Raw genomic sequence first — 26122 nt, forward strand, 5'->3', positions numbered from 1 at the left:
CTGGCATTAAGTCAGTGGCTTTATATATTTATCTACCCTCACTCTGCTTTTGTATTATTGAAGCCCTTATGGTTGCTGCCAAAATAGTATTTTTCTGTTACAAATCTATGTTTGAACACATCATGTCATTGTGTCCACTTGGACATGGAGGTTTTCTGTTATCACAACTTAACAAACTGACTGTAGTTACTTTTATATTACTTGTTTTTACTTACTAACTCACTCTATTTTTTTAATGCACTAATTATGTGACAGTATATTAATACTGTGCCACTTTCCATTGCCTTAGTTCACTGACTTTGTTTACTTGTTGAGTATGAGCCTTTAATTTAATATTGCTTTTCACTTGTTGCAGCATGTAAAAACCATGGCACTAAATCTAGTTGCTGTGTTAAATGGATGCAGATTTTGATTTGCATTTTCATAATGAAGTAACAATGACAGGAATGAGAATGCTGTTCAGTGGCTCAGAGTGACAGATTATGGTGAACTGATGAAGCGTAAAAAGCAGCTGGATCACTAGATGAACATTTGAGGAATGATATTGTTTTCCTATTGTACATTTAAACCTCTGCCAACTTAGCTTGAAGTGTGAAGTCTTGCATTGTTCTCGTGACTAAGCCAGATGTAACTGTTCAGTTCAGTTGTTGCCTTTTCTACGTCTTGCTAAATGAGCATCGATCAACACTGTATCCAGGTTAATTTGCCATTCTGATGTTCATGTTTCTGGAACGTGTCTTTCTACACTGTTGTCATTGTGTTTTTATTAAAACAGAAATCACCATGCATCTCCATGCCTGATGTGTAACAACTGTAAAATCAAATAATTGACTATATGATTGCTATAAAAACAAGTCAGTATCTAACGGACTAAATGTGCCAAAAGATGACACATGGAAACATTTTCTGCCAAACTGAATTACAATCTTCAGGGGAAAAGAGAGTCTGCTCCAGTGATGGATCCATAGCTGATTATGTTTCCACATTATAACTGATCAATTATTAAAGAAAGCAATGAGAACATGGTTGACATATGTAAAAATTACTTTGATTAGGAACACCTTATATCTAAATTTAAGTTGATTGGACTTCCTTTCACCAGGATAATTAGTCCATATAAATGCAGCTCTCTAATAATTGACATGCAGTGCATACAATGTACATATAAACAAAAACAATAACTGTAGAACACAGGGAGGTGTCTCCAAGTGACTTCTTCTCTTATACAATATAAAACAAGATAGAGTCAAAGAAGAATTGGTAAACTAACTTAAGAAAAATTAAGTGGACCTTAGACGTGTCGGCAAAATCGGTCATATACGACAATGCAAAACACATAAATATGGCTTTGCCTCTGCTTGATGGGGAACTCAATATTTTATAGCTTTGGGGTTAAACGTGGTCACCACCTTCATCAACAATGTCATCAAAATTCACCTCAACAAATTGTAAAAATACAATTTTGGTCAAACTACTTAGAAATGCAATCTAGTCTAGGTAAATATTTAACTCTCAACAACCAATTAAAAGTAATGAGAGTGCCATAAAAGACCAGCTGTGACTGTTTTGTCTTATCGATTAACGATCTTTTAATTATTTTATTCAGGTTTTCTTCATATTATGATTGTTTATGTTGCTTGTCCTGTGGCTTGTTCTATTTGTTGTCTGATTGATCTTTTTTGTACTGTTGTTATTGTCTTGAATTCTGGCACTCGTTTCAGCTGCAGAACACTAATTGTCATTTGGGGGATCCCAGGGCCAAGCGGAAAGAGAACTTGGCTTGTTACCAAAGGGTTGCCAGTTTGAGACCCCACGTCAATGGCTGTTGTACTCCTGAGCAAGGTGCCCAATCCCCACTGCTTATTGTCAGTTGGACACTGGTCAATGACACTGAACTCCTTGTGCCGATCCCAAGCCCGGATAAATGGAAGGTAAAAAAAAATGCTGGTGTAACCAACTGAAACCGTTATGTTAGCAGACTGATTATTGAAATGAACATAATTATTCTCTCTCACACAATTCATCTCTATTAACTGCTTAATTCATTGTTGTAATGAAACATTTTCTTGACCAGATTGTTGTGCTCCAGATCATCACAGACACTCGCTTAAACCAATATACACACGCAACCTATAGACTGCAGGGTGTGTGTAGAGATGAAGATTAAGGGACTTAACACAGATGGCTTTCATATGTGGCGATACAAAGAGAAAGAGGCGGAGCCTGGGTTGCCAGGGGAGATGATACCTCAGACTCAGACTGCTGGCTCATGAATATAAAGCAGTGAGGGGTAACGCACCTTTTATTCTCGCTCTGTCTGTGCATGTGTGAACGAACTGGTCCAGGTTTAGCAACATGAAATTGGCTTTAATCCACAGGGAGAGCCCCCCCGCCCCTCCCCTCCCCTCCCAGCTTGTGCTAAAAAATCCTGCCTTTGGCACTGGCAAACAACCCCCCACCCTACAACCTGCCACCACTCCCCATTAACAGCCCTCCAACTCCCAACCCCCAGTAAATGAAAACAGTTATCCATAGATTCTCCTCTTCGTGTGCCTGCAGGTCACATCATTTCAAAGGACCCGAGGCCTGCAACAATAAAAACACAGACCACTAATTGACAGCAGACGATGAGACACTTAGACTGGTATCTTGGCATTTTATGTAAATCCCTCACTAAAAATTAAGAGCTATTGAATTGATGACAAAATCATACATTCCAAAAAGTTCCAAAAAGCTTAACAGGGACTAGAAACATGGAGATGGAGCAGGGTGAAGGACCCTCGATTTGGAGCCGATTTGTGAATTTTGCAGTTTTATAGTATGCAGCACTATGCTTTGTCTAAAACCTTGTGGAAAGCAAATAAAAAAAAAAAAGAGCTGCTGGGCTGTAGCCACAGTGGCCCTGAGGTGCAGGCGGTGCTGGAAAGGTGTCCAGGAAAAATAAGACGGCAAAACATATGGTGTTTTCTGGATATGCAAGCTGGCAACACACATCCTCCCTACATGTTGTCCACACACACACACACACACGCTCAGAAGTGAAAGATTCAACACCCAGGACATCACGTCTCACGAGCTGATGAACTTTAATTTTGACGCTTTGTTCTCTACTCTGTACTCGAGCCTATTTACGCGATAAAGACGCTCTGGAGTCATTTCTTTCGCATATGGTGGACATGAGGTGCTTGTTCAGGACACACTTTGCTAATGTCCAGCATAACTTTTTTCTGGCTTGGATGAAGGAGGACAGATGGATTTCCCATATGGCCAACAGGGGACACGCTGACTCTCCCTCTCATCAGCCTCCCCACATCTGACCATGATTTTCAACCGGATCATAACAGCCAGAACTGGTGGTGCATCATGTCGCAACCAACGGTGTTTCGAAACGGTTCACGTGTTTTGTCTTGCGTCTGACTTTCATGGGAACACGGACTGTCGTCTGAAACGACACACGTGCACTTTCTCCTCCTATCTGTTGTTGGGTTTTACCGTACTGCTGCAGTTTAGTGACAGCAACAAGGATTAGCACGTGCACATTGGCAAAAAAAGGCTGCATAAAATTCCAATATGACTGTTCACTCATGTCACATGGTTATGTATTGGGTCTGATCTAGGACTGTATATTGAAGTGACCCAAATCTGACTTTAAAAATAGGGATTGAGAACTGGTTTTCTGTATCACACACAGGCCTCACACAGGAGTCGCACAAATCTAACATGGTTTATGATGGTCTATATAGACATACATATATGCATATCTATATATACATATATACATACATATATGTATATGTGTTATATTATATTAATTGATCGTTTCATTCGGTCATTATCAGTGAAACAGAACATTCAGTACAGATATTCGTAATCCATTATAATGAGGGCAATGCAGAAGAAAGTGTGACTTCGTGCCACTTTTCACCGTTACCGTTTTATTAAAACAAGAGGAAGGAATAATGTCATGAACTAAAGATATCTGACTTTATCATAAGTTGCTTTAGATCACATTATGTCAAACTCAAGGCCCGGGGGCCAGATGTGGCCCGCCACGTCATTTTATGTGGCCCGTGAGTGATTAAAAATCTGTGTTAAAATAGGTCTATGCAGATAAACTACATTTCCCATAATGCATGGCGATTGCGTTACTCTCAAAGTGATGGCATCACCATCACGGACCAGGTTATACACTGACAGAGATGCAGCAGGAGAGAGACAGACAGTCGCGGTGAGGACTGCATCACCAGGGGGAAGCAGACATCCAGAGCTCAGTGCTGACAAACTGGCAGATACTGCCTCGGCTCCAGGGCAGAGCCGTCCCCAGCATTATCATGCAGACAGGATTTCCCCACCTCACGGGCCAACACCAGCTCTGCCAATGGAGGAACTCACCTGCAGTTTATGTCCCTGACTTTAGTCCACATCGTCACACCACAGTGTAAAACTACAAATAAGTCTTGCATTCAAACTATTTCATCAGCATCAGTGAGGGTTTTATATTATATACCATATTATAACATTATAATAACATAAAATTGCTATAAACAATGTATTAAAGCAAATACAGGCAGGGCAAATTGGTAATATATTATAATTTACTGAATTGGGTATAAATAATAATAACAGGACAGTATGATGTTTTATGTTCCATATGCTTTGCATGTTGAATCTGCAGTTACCTGCAGGTAGCTCAAAAGTATTTCAGTGCCACTATATTTTTTTTTTTTAAATCGGGAATCACACATCCAGGTTTACCAGGATAGAACAGAAAAAGACCACAGTGGGTCTAAAAAGTAAAGCTAAAGCTAAAATTGAATTTTACACTGCTGCTCTATTAAACAAACACGGTTCCTGAAACTAGATTTATTTTTTTACACTGTGCTTGACGATGACAAAACAGGTGGACGTGTGTTTGTGTGAATGAGCTAAAAACGCATCTTCTTCTGTATCTCAGAAGAAAAGTGCTGCATCAATATTACTATCTCCTCTCTCTCTCTCTTGAATAATTCAGCTTCTCCAGAAAATGTAGAAGAGCAATGATGGAGTGCAGAGGAGAGATGAAGAGGCCAGAAAAGATGTTTCTACATCAGCAGAGCGGCGTAGCGCTCAGTAATTCTGTCTTCTATCATATTTTCTCACTTTAGGAGTCGGAATACTGCATTGGTTTGATTTGCTTAAAATTTTAATTGAATTTTCACTGTTATGTTAAAGTATAACTGAGATGTACTGTAGCCAATGGCATTACAAACTAATTAGCTCCCCTTGTTTTACAATTTCTCTGCAGAAGATGCAATTACAAGCGTCTAATTACATTTATTTCACTCATGGTTGCGTTTTTGTCTCCTCCTCCTCCATGTTTTTAATTTTCATTTCCTGCCACCACTTTTGGCGCCAATGTTGTGAAAACTGTCTTAAGCGAATGACTTTAAAGTAGTAGCTAAAGTAGTGTGCGTGCATACATACACGGGTGTCCCTGACTTCTCTTCTTATCCTGTCTATTTTTTCATCCTTTACTGATGAACACCAGACACACTTCTTCTGGACGTTTTAATTAGGGCAGCAAGGAAGTAACACACAAACACACACACACAGACACACACACACAGCTGCTGTTCTCTCATGCTCGCAGCGTCTTCTCAGATCTACCCCGACCATAATGCCTGTAATTGGTATCATCTAACTGGGTTGTAGGTTTTTCTTCCGTCTGCTGGCTTTGTCACACAGAAAAGTCCCACTGTCCTGGCACCTGTTCACCACCCTCACTCTTCATTAGGAACAGTTGCTGCAACTGGTTTGTGATCTGTAAGTCATACTGGTTTTGTCTCAAACTCCTTTCAGGACAATCGCTGAACCATGTGTGAATGAATCCTATTCTGAGCACATGGTCCTGGTGGTTTCAAAGTGAATCACAGCATGCATCCCAGGGGGACAGGGGTTTCTCTACTATTGGGCCACAACTAACAACTAGTTAGACAAGTCCTCAAACATCAGCTGTTTGAGTTAAAAAAAAATTAAAAATACAGCTTTGAACACGTATGTCAAACTCAAGGCCCGGGGGCCAGATATGGCCGGCCACGTCATTTTATGTGGCCCGAGAGTGATTAATTGGTCTTAAAAATCTGTGTTAAAATAGGTCTATGCTGCTTTAAGGCGTGCCTTGACAATAAACTACATTTCCCATAATGCATGGCGGTTGTGTTACCCGCAAAGTGACGGCGCCGCCACCAGATCGCAGTGTATAATTGTATATGCATCATGCGACGAGTGAAATTGAATAAGTAATAAATACAGAAAGTTATTTAGCAATATTTTACATTATATTTGGTTACATTTAGTTACATTTATTCTGTATGACGGTTACATCTGGCCCTTTGAGGGTAACCATTATGCTGATGTGAAAATGAGTTTGACACCCCTGGCTTGGATGCACATCAAACAATTTAAAGTAATTAGCCTGTTGTACAGCAGAGGGCATTGTGAGCGCAGATTGGCCTGCATCCGTGCCCACTTTGTTCATCACAAGAAAGATCGGTTATGTTTTTTTTTCCTTTACCATGAAAGACACAAAGTAAACTGTCCTCTTGAGTGGACAATCACAACAATCACAACTCTAAAGCATCTAAGAAAAAAGCAGTGTCGTCATGTCTGTAATTCTCAGCAGAGATCAGTATAAAACAAGAAAACAATGTTGTTGAAAAGAAACTGGCATTTATCGACAAACCAATTTGTCGGCAACTCATTTTGCCATCCATTTTGTGTGGACAACGTAAGTAACTAATCGTTGCACCGCTACATTAGAACACGTATAGCTGGTGTCTATATCTGGATGAACTGGAAAACTACTCTGAATGTCCTTTAACCTTCAGAAATACACTATATTATTTCTGAACAAGGGGTTGCTTTTATTTCAATATTAAAGAGACAGCGGACAACTTTCGTGACCCCAGAGGTTCGTCTTTGGCCTCCGTCATGAAGGCGCAGCAAAAACAAGACGCTGATAAGAACACTGGGACGTTCGGTGTAATAAATCACTCATAATAAACACTCCTGTGTGTGTAGATAATGGGTGAACACTATTCCGTGTAGTGTTTTCAGCAGAGACCCCTTTCCAGTACGTACAAGAACAACTAAAAGCACGACTAACACAACTTAAGTGACTTGTAACTCATTTCTTAATTGACATTGCAGGTTTAAATGTATACAAGTGAAGAAGGAAAGTGGTGTTAATAAAGAGCTGTATTTGAGCTCATCAGGTGGACATGAAAAGATGGATGGAGAACATTATTGAAAAACATTCCCGTCACTCAGCAGTACTTACAGCGCTGCCGTCCTGTCCTCCAGGTTCAATCATGTAGGTGTGATTGCCATCGAAAAACATCCCACTGAAAGAGGGAGGGGAGAGGGAGATGTGGCATGAGAGCGGCTGTCGGCAACACTTTCTACAGTTTTAGTCAACGCTGAATTAAATAATGCATCTGAATTGAACTCCTCCTCAGCTTTTAGTGTGGTAGATTCACCACTTCAGTGCTTACCCAGGGAGGGTTTATATATTTTCAGAACAATAACTGCAATGCACTCTTACAAGCTTCAGTTTTGACAAAATCCTCACTGCAAATCATTGTGGAGATTTCCCCCACATAGGTTAACTTAAAGGTGGTCACCTTAAGATTGTTATTTCTGGAATTACTAAAAGTCTGGACAGGATGACAATGAGTTGTGATTACTGAGACTGCATTTGAAAGGAAAAGAAAAGTATTTAAAAAAAATAACTCTGTATACATCAATATAATAAGAATATGAGGAAAAGTAGGCCACGACACACATTCAAAAGAGTTTCATTGATCATTTTGTTGAAGGTCATGCTGTGTTTTCTGCCTGTGTCCTGCATGCATGTGCACATGTACAGACACCATCCATTAATTAATTTTCTGTGAAGCTTTTAGGAGATTAGGCAGGTCGACTCGTGAAGTCAGAAGGGTAAACACTGCAGGTACTCCCGATCTGTCTTCTCTCTGCTATCTCTCGGGTTATTTTTCTGCCTCTTTCTGGCCTTCAACACATAATTCACCTTCAACGCACTCATAGTCCCAGGTGAACGTGGCACTCGGTGCAGATTAAATATGGGGAGAACATTCAATCAGTGTCTGTTGTTGTGTAAGAACGAGGCTGAACCTTGCATGTAACTCATCACGGCACCATTTAGCCAGTTATCCTGAGGGATGGATCAGTCTTAAAGGTGCCATATGTAAGAATGTGGCCAAAAACAGTTACTACATTCGAAATCAAAATACCGAAGTCTTTTAGGTTTCGTTTTCTGACGTAACTGGCAACCCGTGGTTGTTCGGCAGCTGAGACTCGACTGACTGCAATAATTGGTAGACGGCGGTAGGTGGCGCCACATGCCAAAACATGATTTCAAAACATAAACATGATTTGCAGTCTGCAAAAGATTTTTTTAATGCAAATATTTTGTCTGTACTGTTGTTGTTGGTGAGTTCAGTTTGTTATATGAACATTATTGCTGAGTCTCTGTGACATATTAGGAGGATTTTATGGCCAGTTGCTTTAGATTTATTACATAATGCACCTTTAAATATTTGCTGTGAGACGATAAATAAACCAATCACAATTCTTCCGTTGAATTTAAAGGTAATCAGATTATGACACACTGCTAAAGTTAAAACAAACGGGATTATTCACACATTGACCACTTTTCTCTGATTGGTAGAGAACAAAAGACAGATTGAGATGAATGAATATGCTGATATGTAACTGCTATTGCTATGTGTGTAAATAAAAATAGCGTCAGCTAATTAGTTTGACATTTTAACTCAATTGGTAACAATATATTTCTAGAATTCTGCTCACAATTTGTTTCTGCTGCCACCAAGTGTCTGAAAATATATTGCAGGCTTATAATTCACTAAGGTTTTGGGAGCTTTGTAGCTACACGATATCATTTAGCTCTAACGGTAACATTCAAATTATGTGCTGATGCTCACTTTTGTTCTGAATTAAAAATAGATTTTTTTTTATTGTTATTTTTAGTGTTTGCATCGTTTTTCATGAGTACAACTTGTACGGCTCGTAACGGGAACCTGTGTAACTACTGAGCATACATCCCGTTTGATGGATGTAGCCAAGATCACTATCCCTCTGTGTAGAGCTAATAGCAGTATAGCATTGCAGAGTAATGTTTCTCTGAGAGTGAGAGAGCAGAATGTATATTATGCATGGTAAAAACCTGACTCAGCATCGGGGAAATATCTCCTCCCTAATGTCTCACCCCTGGACAACATGATGTACTCTCTTAACTCCCACTCCTGCACACACTGTTTCTACTGGATATATCATGGGATCATGGGCACATCACATCACTACGTCCTTGTCAACTTGTTTTTTTTTTGTCCGCATTAAGCAAGCAACTAAAGTACCCAATCAAAGTTCCTACAACTACTCATAATGATTAATAGCAATTGCACAACAAACTGCAGTAAACCTGAACTAAGTCAGACAAACTGTGACCTTAGTGAGTCCTATATATGAGATGGATCATGCCAAACATTTACCATGTCTGGTTTTATACATACAACCCTAAAACTAAATGATTATATTGAACATTACTGCACCACAATCACATCCAACATGCACATGTTATTAAAAGCCTGAGCTTAGCTTCGTTTACTCAGCAAACTTCAATCTAATTTTACCACAATTAGTTGGACGTGCATGTCTTTACTGATTATTTGGTTAATCATTCAAGTGTCAACAAAACAGAGTATAGGTCAACGATATGCAGATGAGCATGGTGATGTATATATATATATATATATATATATATATATATATATATAAATATACTCCACTGTTAGATCTCCGTCATCACATCTTAAATCTTAAAACCACAAAGCTGTTCGATAGTCACACAGTTTGAAAACTCTATCAAACAACTATCTCTATTCTCTGCTTCACAGTAAGAAATTATAGTTTTTATTACCTCAGACATAGAGGCTGTTTTTGCTCGTTAGATTTTGATTTAATATCTAGCCCTGTAGGTTAGGGTTCAAGGGAGAAATAATTAGGTAGTGATCCAGACATGGAAACTGGACAGCCTTGGCGATGGTTTATGTGCTCCGAGAGTTTTCCTCTAATTAAACATAAAATGTCCAGTCAGTCGTCACAACTACATGGTCTGTATTTACACTATATAGCGTTTCTCTAGTCTTGATGACGGTCTAAGGATAAAGAGTGTCATCTGCTCTACAGACTGTAAAGACATTTGAAGCCAACCGTGCCATCAGGAGTCCAAGGACACATCGGCAAACAAACAGACTTGCGGAGATGGGAATCAAACCCACAACCTTCCAGCATATATGTATATACATATGCCTGTGCCTAAATATATATATATATACATACACATACATACATACACATATATACACATATATATATATATACACACACATATACACACATATATATACATACATATATACACATATATACACGTACATATACATATATACACGTACATATACATATATACATGTACATATACATATATACACATACATATATACGAATATATACATATATATATACACGTACATATACATATATACATGTACATATACATATATACACATACATATATACGAATATATACATATATATATACACATACATATATACGTATATATACACACACACATACATATATACGTATATATACACACACATATACATATATACGTATATATACACACATATACATATATACGTATATATACACACATATACGTATATATACACACATATACATATATACGTATATATACACACATATACGTATATATACACATATACATATATACGTATATATACACATATACATACACATATACATATATACGTATATATACACATATACATATATACGTATATATACACATATACATATATACATATATACGTATATATACACATATACATATATACGTATATATACACATATACATATATATATACACACATATACATATACACATACATATATACATATAAATACATATATATATATATATATATATATATATATATGTATATATATATATATATATGTATATACATACATACATACAGACATGAATTTCAATAAAAAACGGGAAAAATTGGGGTGTTCTAAAACTTTTGACCGGTAGTGTATATCTACATATACATATGTCATCTCCCTTCTGATGCAATGAATTCATCTCTATTTCCATTTTTGCAATATATCTATAAATGCGAGGAACATGTGACTGTGCAGTGCTAACTTTTACAGTGTTTGGATGAGACATGCAAGAGAATGGGCACAGGTGCTGCACTCGACATGTAAATAATTTATGTAAAAAACATCAGCACCATTATCAGGACAGTGTGAGTTTTCTTTCTTACGTTCACCATGGAAAAGACAATTTACTGTTAGTAAATGTGTGTTAGCAACAAAAAAAAATCTGCCTGCACATGAATTATATACGAGTGTGTTATTTATTATTATATATGCAAGTAGTAAACAGTCCACACACAAGATTTACTGTTAAATATACATGCTGCCCTATACTGGATCTCTTTTCTTCATATATGTATAAAGACAAAACTCAATGTGCTTAGTGCGGTGTAGTGTCGATAAATTCTTTCCAACAAGCCTTGCGACAAACCCTTCTTCTCTCTGACGGGGCGAGTGCTGCTTTAGAGCACAAAAGCTAAAAATAACAGAGGAGAGGAGAAGAGTTTGAGCAGCACCCGTCTGAGAGAATGATAACCTGTGTACATAAGAAATGCAGACAGACAAGACAGAGAAGGGTTGGCCCGAAGTGTACTCACTGACCTAATAGATAAGTGCGAGGCCCAGGACCTCGAACACAAACAGAAATCCGCATGTACAGCAAACATATAAAGTCACTTAACACTTTTGTACTTACTGTAATCCATGACAAGATGACAGAGCCACAAAGGAGTGAGGGATTTCTCTGACCTTCCCCTGGTAGTAGCAGTGCTCTCCTCCCTGTATGAGCACAACACATCACATTCTTTAGATCATAAACAAATGTGTCTCATACTGTCACACACACACTGCTGCAATAAATGCTCAATATTCCATTAGCAAATGGAATAATATCATTTCTTTAACAAGTGTGTGGTTTTCTGCACATTCGTCTTAACCATTTTTAAACCGATTTACTACCATCTGTGTGTTAACTGCTCGGTAATTTCTCTTTTTCTCAACCCAACACCAGAAAGCCACAGCATCAGCCACACGTAAACCATTTCCCCCCATCTCTTTCACCGCTGACCGTCAACCACTCAATCCCTGTCGTCACTCTTTATCTCCAGATGCCCTGCATGTGCAGTTTGGTGTCTGCTCTCCTTCGCAGCGAGCATAAACACACTTTTATTTTCTATGTAGACGTGGATGATGTCTAAGTGCTCTGCAGGCCTCTTCCTGGTCCATTTCTCGCTGCCTAACAGCCATTAGACAGGAAGCTGCTCTCCCTGAGGAAACGCGGCTTTTATCAGTGGATCAATTTCTGCTCCACAGTCTGATGCCGTGTGCAGCAACGCCACTACGTCCACTTCTACACCCTCAGCTCTCTCAGTGGACTTCACCCATGTCTTATTCGTTTTTGTATTAGAAAGCGTGTTTGTGTTTGTTGTTTTCATTAAACTACGTGGTCAACAGTTGATTGTGAAGCTCCTGCCTGGAGTCATCAGTTTAAATGAAACAGTGGAGGATAATTGCATCCATCTTGCCGACGCTGTTTTTTCCCCCCATGTTCCTGGGTTTCACTATTTCTCATTTCCATTATGTCAAACTAATCATTTATGATACAAGACGCGGCCGAGATGACCCAAAAACTGACAGAGAACACTGAGAGAACGGTTAACTAACCACGTGATTGTGTGTGCAGGTGCTAATAAAACAGGTTGTACAGGATTTGTACTGCACAAATTGATCTACAGGTGAAGGAGACGCTGGGTTAAGAATGGTAGAGTGACAGTAAAACGAAGACATATAGAGGGGGAGGTAGAAAGAGGAGCTATTTATAAGTTGTGCTGTGCTCTACTATCTCAGTGTCTTCACTCCTTCTGCTGTCCTGAACCCAAATGCAAGTACGTGTGTGTGAGTAGTAGGACACTCTACTACATGTCTATAAAGAGAAATAAGAAAAAGGAAATCACACCGAAATGCATAATAATATAAAAAAATGTATTTTCCTAGTTAATGCATGAACAGTATTAATATATGTATTTTATTCAGATTCTCCCAACTTGTCACAAAGGAATAATATAGAGAGAGATATAGATCACTACGGTCTATAGCATTATTATTATATATAATTTATCAACACAAGATTGTCTTTCTTTCCTGCCGAGATACTGTATCTATTCTTGTAAACATGCCTGGGTGTATCAGGTCACTGTGGGCAAATCTCAGGACTGTTTTGTGACAACACGGCATTTTTATATGGGGGGAGTTTTATATTCAGGCCAATAAACTCCTTCCATTAGAAAAGAAAGCTGGATTAAACAGCACTGTGTGAACTCATTTGACATTGGTTTGAACCTAGATTTCTACGTTGTACGTATGTAACCTTTTTCTCAGATATCGTTTGGAGTTGCCCTTTCACAAAAGCTTTCCCCTGTACACTACTTTGGGTACACAAAGTCTGAAAAAACAGGTGTATCGATGTTGATTTAGATTAGTTTGTCAGATTGGCCAAAAACAGGCATTTCTGTGAGGCTACTTTATAAAACAGAATCATGTTAAATGACATACAAAGTGTTAAAGGATGCTACAAACACCCCAGATGTTCCTGACCTTTTTTTTTTCCAGGACACCAGAACTTTCCATCAACTTACTTCATGAAGGAAAAGTTTCCACACTTTGCTGAGCACAAAATAGAAAAGGCTGCCAACACTTTGGCCAATGTGATGCAGATACCTTCCTTACACTCTCCTGGGCCTCGTTTAAAAGTAGCTCTTATTCTTTCCACTGTTTAAAAGGGAAACCACAACACACAGCAGCTCTACCAGACAAAGCACATTCTGGATATTCATCGAGAGATTTAATTACACCACAGAAAGATTGCTCTATAATACGTTCCATAATTACGAGTGACCATATCATACAAAATGTGGTGTAATCGTTTGGGTCATTCTCTTTAAAGTACCTAATATCTAACTAATCTGCTGCTTAGCTGAGTAAATCCTGACAATTATAATCCTCATTATAGCACAACACTGCGGCGGGTGTCATGTAATTTAAACCCAGATTTTACAGGATTATCACAGGCCTTTTAAAGCCAGGTCAGACCTGGAATTAACATCCACCCTGAGAGATTGATCACATGTGGACAGTGCTAAGCACGGGTGTGAACGCAGACCGCCCTCACACACAGTACAACAGTACTGGCAGCTGGGTTGCCATTATGTTACTGTAAAATTAACATCTTATTACTGTTTACAGTGTAAACTGATATTTAAAATTACTTTCACTGACTATTTTAGCTTGTATTATTTGTACATTTCAATAATCTATTAAAAAATATGATTGCACACAGTTAAAGGCACTTTTGTTATGAAAAACATGTTACATATCATTGACTTTAGGTTTCACAAAATCTCTGTTTGAACCTGGCCACAAGCACGGAAGGCAAATAAAAATTAAACTACTGATTTTTCACTGGATAATTTCCTGAAATTCAAATATTCATAAAAATTATTCCTTAAGAGGTTTGCAAATATTTTCAATGGATCCTTGTTCAGGGCGATGCCGACTATTATCATTCCGAGATACTTTTTGTTTTCAAGAAGAAAGTCAGCTCACTGTCAAAGTGCATCAGGGCAAATGGATAATTTCCTGAATTTCAAAAATTCATTAAAATTATTCCTTAAGAGGTTTGCAAATATTTTCAACAGATCCTTGTTCAGGGCGATGCTGACTATTATGATGGTAAATTTCAAGTCATTCCGAGGTACTTTTTGTTTTCCGAGAAGAAAGTCAGCTCACTGTCAAAGTGCATCAGGGCAAATGGATCATTTCCTGAATTTCAAAAATTCATTAAAATTATTCCTTAAGAGGTTTGCAAATATTTTCAACGGATCCTTGTTCAGGGCGACGCCGACTATTATGATGGTAAATTTCAAGTCATTCCGAGATACTTTTTATTTTTTTGAAGAAACAGCTCACTGTCAAAGTGCATCAGGGCAAATGGATCATTTCCTGAATTTCAAAAATTCATTAAAATTATTCCTTAGGGGGTTTGGAAATATTTTCAACGGATCCTTATTCAGGGCGATGCCGACTATTATGAGGGTAAATTTCAAATAATTCACAGGGTCCTGTTAAAAAAACAGTAAATGAGCTGTAATTTCACTGATGTTCTGTAATATCAACAGTAAAGCACCGTTAATAAAACATTTCAATACAGTTGAAATTCTGCCATAAATTTACAGAAATTAATTATAGTGCAGCTTCACTTGTGATCCACTCACTTGTTAATAGAGCTGGGATGTGAGATCTGATCAGAAGTGGCAGCAGGACATGCATTCAGGACACATTTAACTAGGTGTGTACAGATACAGAAATGTCTCGTCTTTCTCTCTCTTTCTCTCTCTCTCAGCTCGCAGATAATTTTTTGTTTGGTTCATGAAGGATCAACACCTCACCCATCATGTCATTCATCCACACACCTACATTCAACACTGATATTGCAGATAACATCCCACATATATTATCTTTATCTTTTTATCACATCTATGTGAACCAAAACCATGACTGACTGTGACACGGTTGTGAGATGATCACGATGCAAACCAGACTTTTTTCCCAGACAATGAAATGTGTTTTATGTGCGTTTACTTAGAATCAAGACCTGGGCACCATCAAATCAGCAGCTCCTATTTGATATGTAAACAGCCTCATAGTTAAGGTGAGCAGAAAGAAAGACAATATCAAGATTCTTACATTGGTGATGATGGCCTTCCCTTTATCCGACAAATGCCTTTCCACATATCCAGAAGACAGCAGATCACTGTAAACAAAGCAAAAAAAAAAAAAATTTTAAGTTAGAAAATGTTCTTTAAGTGTCACTCATTTGTGTACTTGTATTTTAAAGAATAATTGTTTTTCTGTCTTGAAGATGATTAGCCGATCAAACCCATTTACGTATGAGAGCAATGAAGGACGAGCTAAGGTCAGTAAAAGAAAGTGACACAGGGAGAAGAGGAAGGGGGCAGGAAATAAATTGAGAGTAAGGAAGAAAAACAGTGGCATAAATAAAAGCAAATCAGTGTGTGTGTGCTTTCTCAGCAAGAGCTGGGCACAAGACTCCCGATGGGGTTCACACTGCGGACCCAATCTGAGACAGAGATGTACGAGGTGGAGAGCACAAACACAGCGCGCACACACACACACACACACACTCTGACACACAGTGGATTGCGGATTCATCCCTTGAGTCCATTTCCAAAAAATATAATACGGTTAAAACATTTTAGCCTTTTATCTCACAAAAAAGATGACCTGAATGTGGACACACACACACACACATGAACGGGAGGGGGGAAGTGTACATGTGTGCTTTTATGTCCGTATACTGTGAAGTACAAACAGTTTGACTTTAGGACCCTGACTTTAAACTGTACGTACTGTACATTCAGCAGTGTTGTAGCCAACAAAGATCTCCTCTCTCACACACACACACACACACACACACACACATTCTTGTACTTGCTGCATACTGAGGACCGGGTAAAAGAGCTGACAAAATGAGGACCAGCATTTCCACTTTATAAATCAACACAATTACAAATATCTACTTCATGAATGACATCTACAAAAATTTGACCCAAAATGTTTGGTCCAAAATTTGGAGAAAAAAAATTTACCTAAAATTTTTGGTCCATAATTTGAAAAAAAAATTTTACCCAAAATGTTTGGTCCACAATTTGAAAAAAAATTTGATGCAAAATTTTTGGTCCATAATTTGAAAAAAAATTTTTACCCAAAATGTTTGGTCCAAAATGTGATATGAAAAAAAATTTGACTAAAAAATGTATGCAAAATTTTTGGTCCAAAATTTGAAAAAAAAAATTGGACAAAGTGAGGACCGACCAAAATGTCCTCACTCCGTAAAAATGTCCTCACTTTGTTGGTTAAAAACCCTCACTGGTCCTCAGTATGGCGCAAGTACAAGAACACACGCACGCGCACGCGCACACGCACACGCACACGCACACACACACACACACACACACACACACACACACACACACACACACACACACACACACACACACACACACACACACACACACACACACACACACACACACACACACACACACACACACACACAGCTAACTTTGCACCAGAAGAGAACAGCTGAAAAATGGAATAGATCAATCAACATGACAGGGGGTGTTTTTGTAATCAGAATAACCTGAATTTGGATTTGTTGAGTCATCGCAAGAAAAGCAAATCAGGGGGTTTCACAAAGATGCATTAATATTCATTCATGTCTTTATCACAAGGTACATTTTTAATAAAACTGATAAAAGATTCATCCTGAGGAGCAGTGACAGATGGGACTTATTGCTTTACATTAATACTAATAAGTCAGTTCTGTTATTTTTCAGGGATTAGGACTAAGTATTATTCGCTCCATTTCTATAACCAATTCAAAAATAGTGATACCTTTGGCAAAATGACCAACTGCGGAGTTGAAAAGAAATAAAAGTAATTCCTCATGATAAAATAGATGACAAGAAATGATTCTGGTTTAAAGGTAGCAATCAATTTTTTTCCCTGACATGAAAAAGGTACATAATTCACGTACAGATCACCAACATCAGCATGTGCACAGAGGAAAGAGGATGCTCAGTGATTAACAGGCAGTTTCCTGTGGAAATAAACATGATACAGGGAAGGGGATAGAGAAGGAGGGAATGGAAAGAGGAAGAAAATGGCCATGAAAGGAAGAATATAAAGCTAAATTAGTGAGGAAGAGGGTGTGAAAACAGAGCTCATCACATATCAACATCATTCACAGCCCGTAGTGAAGCTTTCTTCTTTTCTTACCCCCCGCCCCAATCATGATTACACAACAACAAAAACAAGCATCCCCCAACTCACACATCACACACGTCACCTCGCCAACACTGTTAAAAATTAAACACCATGATTCTCAACACACACGGAGCCGTTCATGGACATTTTTCCCCCATTAACGCATTCATGCTCTCCTGTAATGAAGATGTTCACCGTTAGCCTTTGTTCTGCAGGGATGTGTATTTATAAGACTCGGAGCTTGTGATCTCTCTCCTGCCTCATGCTGAGCTCAGACTGGGGGGGGGGGGGGGGGGGGGCAGACGCAGAGCATACTGAGGCAGCAAGGCAGACACACGGCCTTCTAATGGAGGACGCCGATAACAGATTTCAGCTTTAATTGTTACGGGATTTAAATAATTTATTTGACAGACAAAGACGCAAACTCAGCCTCTACACCAACCCCCACTCTCTCTCTCTCTCTCTCTCTCTCTCTCTCTCTCACACACACACAGAGAGGTTTGCACAGCTATTCTTCTTAGGACACTGCATTGACTTTGATTCATTTGGACAGCCTAAACAAAGCCTTATCCCTAACCCTAACCTCAACACAATTCAAATCTTAGCCCTAAACTTAACCAGTTTAGAACCAGGCTTTGGTCTCCACGTGGAGGTCCTAATGAGGCAATAACTACAAACACACACACATTCAAGCACACTCAAATGTAGCACAATCTCTCCATCGATGCATAGTGAACATGAACCTCCTCTCTTCCTGTCAACATGCATGCACATCAGGGCTGAGCAATTAATCAAAATGTAATCAAAATATCGTAAGAGGCGCAATATTTCTTAAAGCCAAAATGTGTCAAATCACCATTTAAGATGAAATATTGTCCTGACCTTTACACATCATCGTCTACAGACGGAAGAAAACGTCTTTGTTTCTCACAGATATCACACAGTAATCATTTAAAACGATGTAAAAAGATGTACTAATTTCCATTCCCTCGCATGATATCACAAATCATATTGCAATCACAATTTCAGTCAAAGTAATCGCAATTAAATATTTGTAGAAAATCGCTCAGCCCTAATACACATTATGACTTTCATGAAAAGATAAATCAACACACCGATTTATACTCCTGCACTGTTTGCCTGTGATTGATCTCTCTGAGGAATTAAACGCTGCACACGTTCAGCATAAGTGAAGATCGGAGCGAGACGGTTTGTAAAAATGAGAAGTAAAAAAAAAGATAAAGAAAATGGCCATGGAGGGGTTTATATTCAAAATGGTAATAAATTCCAACATTATCCCAGCATTTGCAGTGTAACACTGTGATGGCACAAGTGGTTTATCTCATGCCAGACACATTTCTGTGGGATCTGGCACCTTCTCTGCTGACCGGATGTGTGGCTGAAACAGAGACCAGGCAATTGTCTCCGTCTCAGTGTCCGTCCATCACGCTCTCAGCTCGTTGGGTTTTTGAATACTCTGCTTCTCCCACGCTCTACTGGAGTTTTCGGTGCCGTGGAGCTGCAGCAACATCTGTTTTTAAAAAAAACGCTAGCTCGCAGCTGTCAATCAACCCGGGAGGAGATTTCAGAGGTGGATATGCAGACGCTCCACTTTCAGCAATCAACGATTCATAGACGAATCACATGAATCTCCCACTTTTTCTTTTTCACTCAAATATCTGCCAAACCACACACACACACACACACAAAGAAACCTCAAAGCACTGGTGCTGTTTTAGCTGGGAAAATGTTGCAATCAAAAGCCTTTTTCAAATGTATTTACACTCTTTAGGAGGTAAAAAAAAAAAACCCTGAAACATTGAGTTCTCACTCAGAGTCCGATCACGTCAAATTGCACCCTCCCTTCACAGCATTTTGTTTTGAGTTGCTGGAGCTCCTGGGGTGAACGCGCAAACATAAACTAATTTTCTGTGAGGTCTGAAATTCCTCTCACGATCTGCGTCGCCAAGCACCAATGAAAAACAGCACAAGAAGAATGGCAGGGCTACTGTTTATTCCTATGTGTGTGAGTGAGTGTGTGTGTGTGTTGACTGGCACAAGTGATGGGATAGCAGGCCTTTCATTGCTTTCACACAGTCTTTTGAAAGACTCCTCTTAATACACTCAAAAAAACACACAGAAACTCATAAGAATATATAAGAACGAACCTTGATAATTAATCCAATGCATCCACACATTCATACGTGTTTGCACACACGAGTACAGCTGTCATCAAATGGACTTCTGCTCCATATATGGATTTGCCATTTAACCCAGTCATAAAAGGGCAGTGGCACACAAAGGACTGAACATGTGCAATGTCAGGGTTCCATAATGAGGTGGTGGGAGGGGAGGGGGCGGGGGGGGGGGGGGGGGGTGCTGAGGGAGGGAGAGAGAGAACGGAGAATAAGTGCACCACAAAAAAAGCATGAGGAGGAAGCAGCAAGATAGGAAAGGTAGACATGAGGGATAAGGATGTGGAAATGATTGAAGGAGAGGAGAGAGAGGAAAGGATGGGTGGTGATGGTGGTGATGGTGGTGGTGGGGGGTTCTCTTTGGGAAAAGCAGCAGCTGCTCTCACCTGCCCACCACCCCCTTCTAGCGTAAGCCTCCCTCCCACTGAGGCCTCATTAAAGGTCTCCTGGCTATAATTCATTCACTCCCCAATCACTTATCAGACATACAATTCCAGCAGCACACTCAATGGGACCCCTGTTCTTATCACACAGGGAATACTGACACTCACAAACACCGAAATACCAATAAAGGAGAACAGAAACGGAAACAATCCAAGACCCAGTTTCCTCCAACAACTCTGGTTCCGTCATACAATCGGGTTGTACGGCATGAAACCTCCAGGTTTATGAATAATGCAGTGGATGGGGATGAGGAGAACAAGTAGATCTGTATGTGTAAAAAAAAAAACATGTGGACACTTGGTGAACTCTACACCGTGTTAACAGGGTTAATAGAGACGGAAAGACACTTGGAGCGCTGCACACCTGGGAGCAAGCAGCCGTTTACATCCTCTGATCTCTTCCAGTGACATCATCGGACTTTTTGAGGTAAAATAGTTCATCTCCCGACAGTAAATCATACAGTCAAAGTGATTTTTATTCAGCATGACGGAGGAAAACTAGTGATTTTTTTTTAGAGACAACAGAGGCATTAGTATATTTGCCTGCTGAGAACAACAGTCTTCCTCCTGTCCCTGCCTTCAGTGACAGCTTGGATCGTGGATCCATCTTTGTCTCCACTAATCCTCCATACAGAGCAAGATGTCTCAACAAAGGAGAGGGTAAATGGGGAGGTGGGGGGGGGGGGGGGGGTAAAGGAATATAACAAGATGAGTAGAAACCTCGATGTCAAACATGCATGGACCACAAAAACAAGTCGGCTATGTTTACATGGTCACAAATAATGGGAATAAAGATAGATGTAAACGTGACGCAGCATTCAGATCTGTGTTCACGTAAACGTGTGACGCAGTATTCACATTGGCGATGTAAACGGCGACTCCCTGGTTTCATTTATCATGCGTCTGCCCTACAAACGTGACATACTTTCTTCCGCTCACAATATTTCTGGAAATGGATAGAAACAAGGTGAGAGTGGGAGCAAAGGCTGCTGTGGAACTGACACAGTTTTTGTTTTTTTTAACAGGATATTTTAACTCTGTATCATAGGGCAGTAAATGAAAAGTGCTTGGATGATTGGATTAACGTACAGTAAATATCCCCCCCCCCCCCTTTGGCCGACCATGGTAGCAGAATGAACTGAAGAACAAGATGTAAATTCAAGACATATAAACAGAAATGAAAGTCAGAGAAGTGAGAGAGGAGGGAAATGAAATCAGTGGTGTGTGACGAGGAGACGAGCAGAGGTGAAATATCTGAAAATGAGCCGAAAACAACTGCGTTTATTTATGATACAGGCAGAAGTAACTGTGTGCATGCAAAAATGTCTGCCATTAGTCTGATTAAACACCTGATGTCCATATACTGACGTCATAATCTGATTACTTGTATTTTCACCCATCTAAACAGGGAAGTTTTTGCAGTTTTTTTTTTTCCAATCAGAGATTGAAGAAGATTTGCACATGTAAACAAATCTATCTTCTTCACGCTAATGAGAACGCTTGAAGGATGATAGTGAGGTATCATTTTATGTTCCACCAGACCTTATATTGACATTATATTTTCTGCTTAATTAAGCAGCGATGTCTGACTTTTCAACTGGCATCACCATGAGGTTTGTTAATGTCTAAAAGTTTGTGATATTTAACTGTCCGTTTGAGTGCCATGATTGGGAAACAAACAAAACAAACAAGCAAACATTGGGAGCAATTATCTTTGTTAGTTCCACATCAACACACCTGCCCAGCACCTGTGTTCTGCACTTTCCCAATCTAAGTTGGTTTTGAAATTGAAACAGGGAAATACGTGCTTCTTTTTAGCCTTATTTCTTACTTTAATTATGAATTTTATTACAATTTGATTTGAGATGTGATGAGTATTACCAAACGAGACACCCATCAAAAACAATATTCTAATGCAAGGGCGAGGATTTAAACATACCATTAACGTGAAGCTTAAACCCTGTGTCAGATATGCTGAATAACACGCATGTAAATCCTCAACCGTAGCTGATTGCGTTGTTTCAAACTGCTTAAACTGTGACACTGTAAATGGAACTCCGATACACACCAAATACATGACATACTTGCATTTCTTTTCGGTGCTGAATTAGTAAAAATAATGTAGACACAACCCATTGTGTATTAGACCACTCACTTACCATAGAGCCCTTTAAAATTCCCATATTATACCCTATTTCTCCAAGTTAACCTAGTTCCCTGGTGTCCTAATGAACATGTCTGTGACATGCTTTGGTCAAAATACCATAAGGATGAAGCACCACAGCAGTTCAATCACCCTGCCAAAACAGCCCCATTCAGAACACTCTGTTTAGTAGTATCTCTTTAGGTCCACCTTTAAAAAAAAAGGCTACTGGTAGCTAACAGCTGTTAGCATTTGGAAAAGTGATCATTTACAGGCTCTAGCAGGCACATTGCCGTCATATATAACATGTATCCACTGGACAGATAAATCCTCTGAGGCTGGAAGTTTGTGTAGAACTCTGTGCTGCACTGAGGAGCCAAGAATAGAACTTTTCACGGACTTCCGGGTTTCGGATATCGTTGCCCTCACCAGTACTTTTGCGTGTTTTACAGACAAAGCGCCGCGATACAACAATAAGAGGAAATTAGCGCATCGTGTCATCACAATGAGTGCAGAAGTCAACGTCGCGTGTTTCATCTCCTGTTCTTAGACTGAGGAGGACCACAAAAACATGAGGGTCATCTTTTTTCACGCTTTGGCGACCTGTAAGACCAGAGTCCCAAATATAAGGATTTAAATCATTAAAAAGTTGATTTTGCAGATTAACTAAAACAAAGATATCATTTGGTTTAAGACGTTCTGAATGATAAAGCCTCAAATTAGTGTCTATACTAATTGTCTGCACCGGACAAGGACTGTGGGCTTTACTTGACTTACGCTGGAACTGCAGCATCAATACATGCTCACATGTAATTGTTAGAACAGCCAATTATATATCTACAGCAAGTGAGTTCTGCTTTAACACAGACTGGGGAAAAAAAGGGAAAATATTATTTCACCTCAGCCCAACATTTCTTTACTAATAAAATAAAAATGCCCGTAGTAGGGGCTCTTTCCGACATCTCTGTGTGAGTGTGTAACACATCTGTACTAATGTAATACTGTTGGTTTTTAATGAAGCCTGCTCAGCTACAAAAATACATCTGTATCCACTTCCCCCGACAACACAGATACACACAAATCTGCACTCACCGTCTTATACTGACAAACACTGTGCTGTCTGTACTGACACTGAGCCACTTAGCAAACACTATCTGTAATATACAGTGAGTGAGCAGTGCATTAGCTCTCCCTCTTATGTGTACACACACACACACGCACGCACACACGCATTCTTGTACTTGCTGCATACTGAGGACCAGGTAAAAGCGCTGACAAAGTGAGGACCAGCCTTTCCACTTTATAAATCAACACAATTACAAATATCTACTTCATGGATGACGTCGATAAAGAACTACTGGGTGCATTTCCATAAAATGTCTGCAGGTGGAGCCCCAGAGCAAAAAGTGTGTGAAACACCAGGGCTGGAATACGGGTTTTTGTACCAAATTGAGGACCGCTCTTAAAAACAGAGTATAGCATGTTTAAGTGATTTCAATGAAAACAAAGTGAGGACAGGCCAAAATGGCCTCACATTGTTGGTTAAAAACCCTTACTGGTCCTCAGTATGCTGCAAGTACAAGAACACACACAAAAAAAAGACACTTTCCAATGTGAAAGCCTTAAGTATGACTGTGTGTGTGTGTGTGTGTGTGTGTGTGTGTGTGTGTGTGTGTGTGTGTGTGTGTGTGTGTGTGTGTGTGTGTGTGTGTGTGTGTGTGTGTGTGTGTGTGTGTGTGTGTGTGTGGTCAGACACAGATCAGAGCAAAAGTACAAGATGCAAAGGAAGAGAGAAGAGGACAGGGTACTTTTTTTCCAAGTACATAGCTCCCCGAGCATGTATGTATGCACACACACATCTCCCTCATATCGCCTACACTTTATTCATCCCACCCAGTAGGACTCAAGGGTGCACGAAGGACATCCACATCTCTCTTTCCATCTTCTTCTTACTCTTCACACATAACTATTTCTTTCTCTCATTCTTTTCATCTTCTTTTTCCCCTCTTTCATGCACACACACACACTCGCACACAATCCACTCTGTGTTTTTCTCATTAAGTCTGCAGTAAATCAGATCACGCCTCTCTGCAATAAATTACAGACCAGGGAATAGAGGAGGAGAGACAGAGGTGGAGGTGGAAAAGGAGGAGAAGAAGAGTGGAGTTGGATAGATGGGGATGATAAATGACCCTGAAACGGGACACGAGAGAGTTAAACGTTCGTCCATGTGAAGACGTTAGGCCTGCATGTACATGTACCTACAACCAGCACATGCATAAATCCAGGCGCGCTCACTCGTGCAGCAGCGCAGCATCAGCAGCTTTCACAGTCAAAGTCATCGAGACACTCGTTTTTGGGAACTGATAGCAAATGTCACCATGTTCATGAGTCATGAAGTCGACACGAGCATGACATCAACTGAATAACATTCTGTGCGCTTCCTTTTCTGGAAAGTGAACAAGAGATTATTGTTGGGTAAAAAAGGAAACCAGCACACCAGCGACTCCTCCCAGATATTTTGGATGTGTATGTGAAGAATGTCTTCTTTTTTTTACAAAGACATTGTTTGATGTCTGGCATTTAGAGCAGCTGCAGAGATTCTCCAGGGTCAAAAAGTCTCGCCGTTGAGTCATTTTTTTTTTCAAACAGCGGTCAAGAAAATGTGAAAATATCCAAATCTTTGAAGCTGTGTAAGTGAAAAATAAGGGGCAAAATCACCTACTTGTACCAGGAAGACATTTTTTAGAAGCAGCCAATCACAGAGCTTATAATACTGTCACTCACAAAGCAAACAGCAGACATAAAGTCTTTGTTGAAGCCAGTGTAGAGCATTATGGTAGTTCTTCTGTAAATTATAAAACACCAAAGCATTATGATTTAGCTGTAACTGATAGGCTCTGGGGTAATGTAGCTTTTTTTTTTTTCAAAATTACAACTGAAAACAAATTAGCTTAAGCAGTAAAAAGCTGCAGTTGTCTCAACTCAACTCAACTTTATTTATAGAGCGCTTTAGGCAGCCATAGCTGGGACAAAGTGCTGAACAATACAATAAATAAAACATGGCACATAAAACATAGGAGACAAAATTAAAACAATAAATATATATATATATTAAAACAATAAAACTATAAAATAATAAAAATGTGTAAACAATAAAAAACAATAAAACTATAAAACAATAGAAATGTTTAAACAATGAAAATAATAAAACACTAAAACAAGA

The 26122-nt window shown here is 39.3% G+C and overlaps 1 protein-coding gene across 1 annotated transcript in view; it reads right to left on the reverse strand.

Moving 5' to 3' along the window:
- Window positions 1–26122, reverse strand: part of adam22 (ADAM metallopeptidase domain 22) — a gene marked incomplete at both ends in the record, with an annotated part of 63761 nt that overhangs the window by 26371 nt on the left and 11268 nt on the right. Inside the window, 3 exons of the mRNA XM_083895629.1 lie at window positions 7319–7382; window positions 11967–12049; window positions 16013–16079. Coding sequence (XP_083751755.1) covers window positions 7319–7382; window positions 11967–12049; window positions 16013–16079 — 214 coding nt within the window. The remainder of the gene's footprint in view (window positions 1–7318; window positions 7383–11966; window positions 12050–16012; window positions 16080–26122) is intronic.

The sequence above is a fragment of the Microchirus variegatus genome (assembly GCF_963457635.1).
Source record: "Microchirus variegatus genome assembly, chromosome: 1".
Classification (NCBI taxonomy): Eukaryota; Metazoa; Chordata; class Actinopteri; order Pleuronectiformes; family Soleidae; genus Microchirus; species Microchirus variegatus.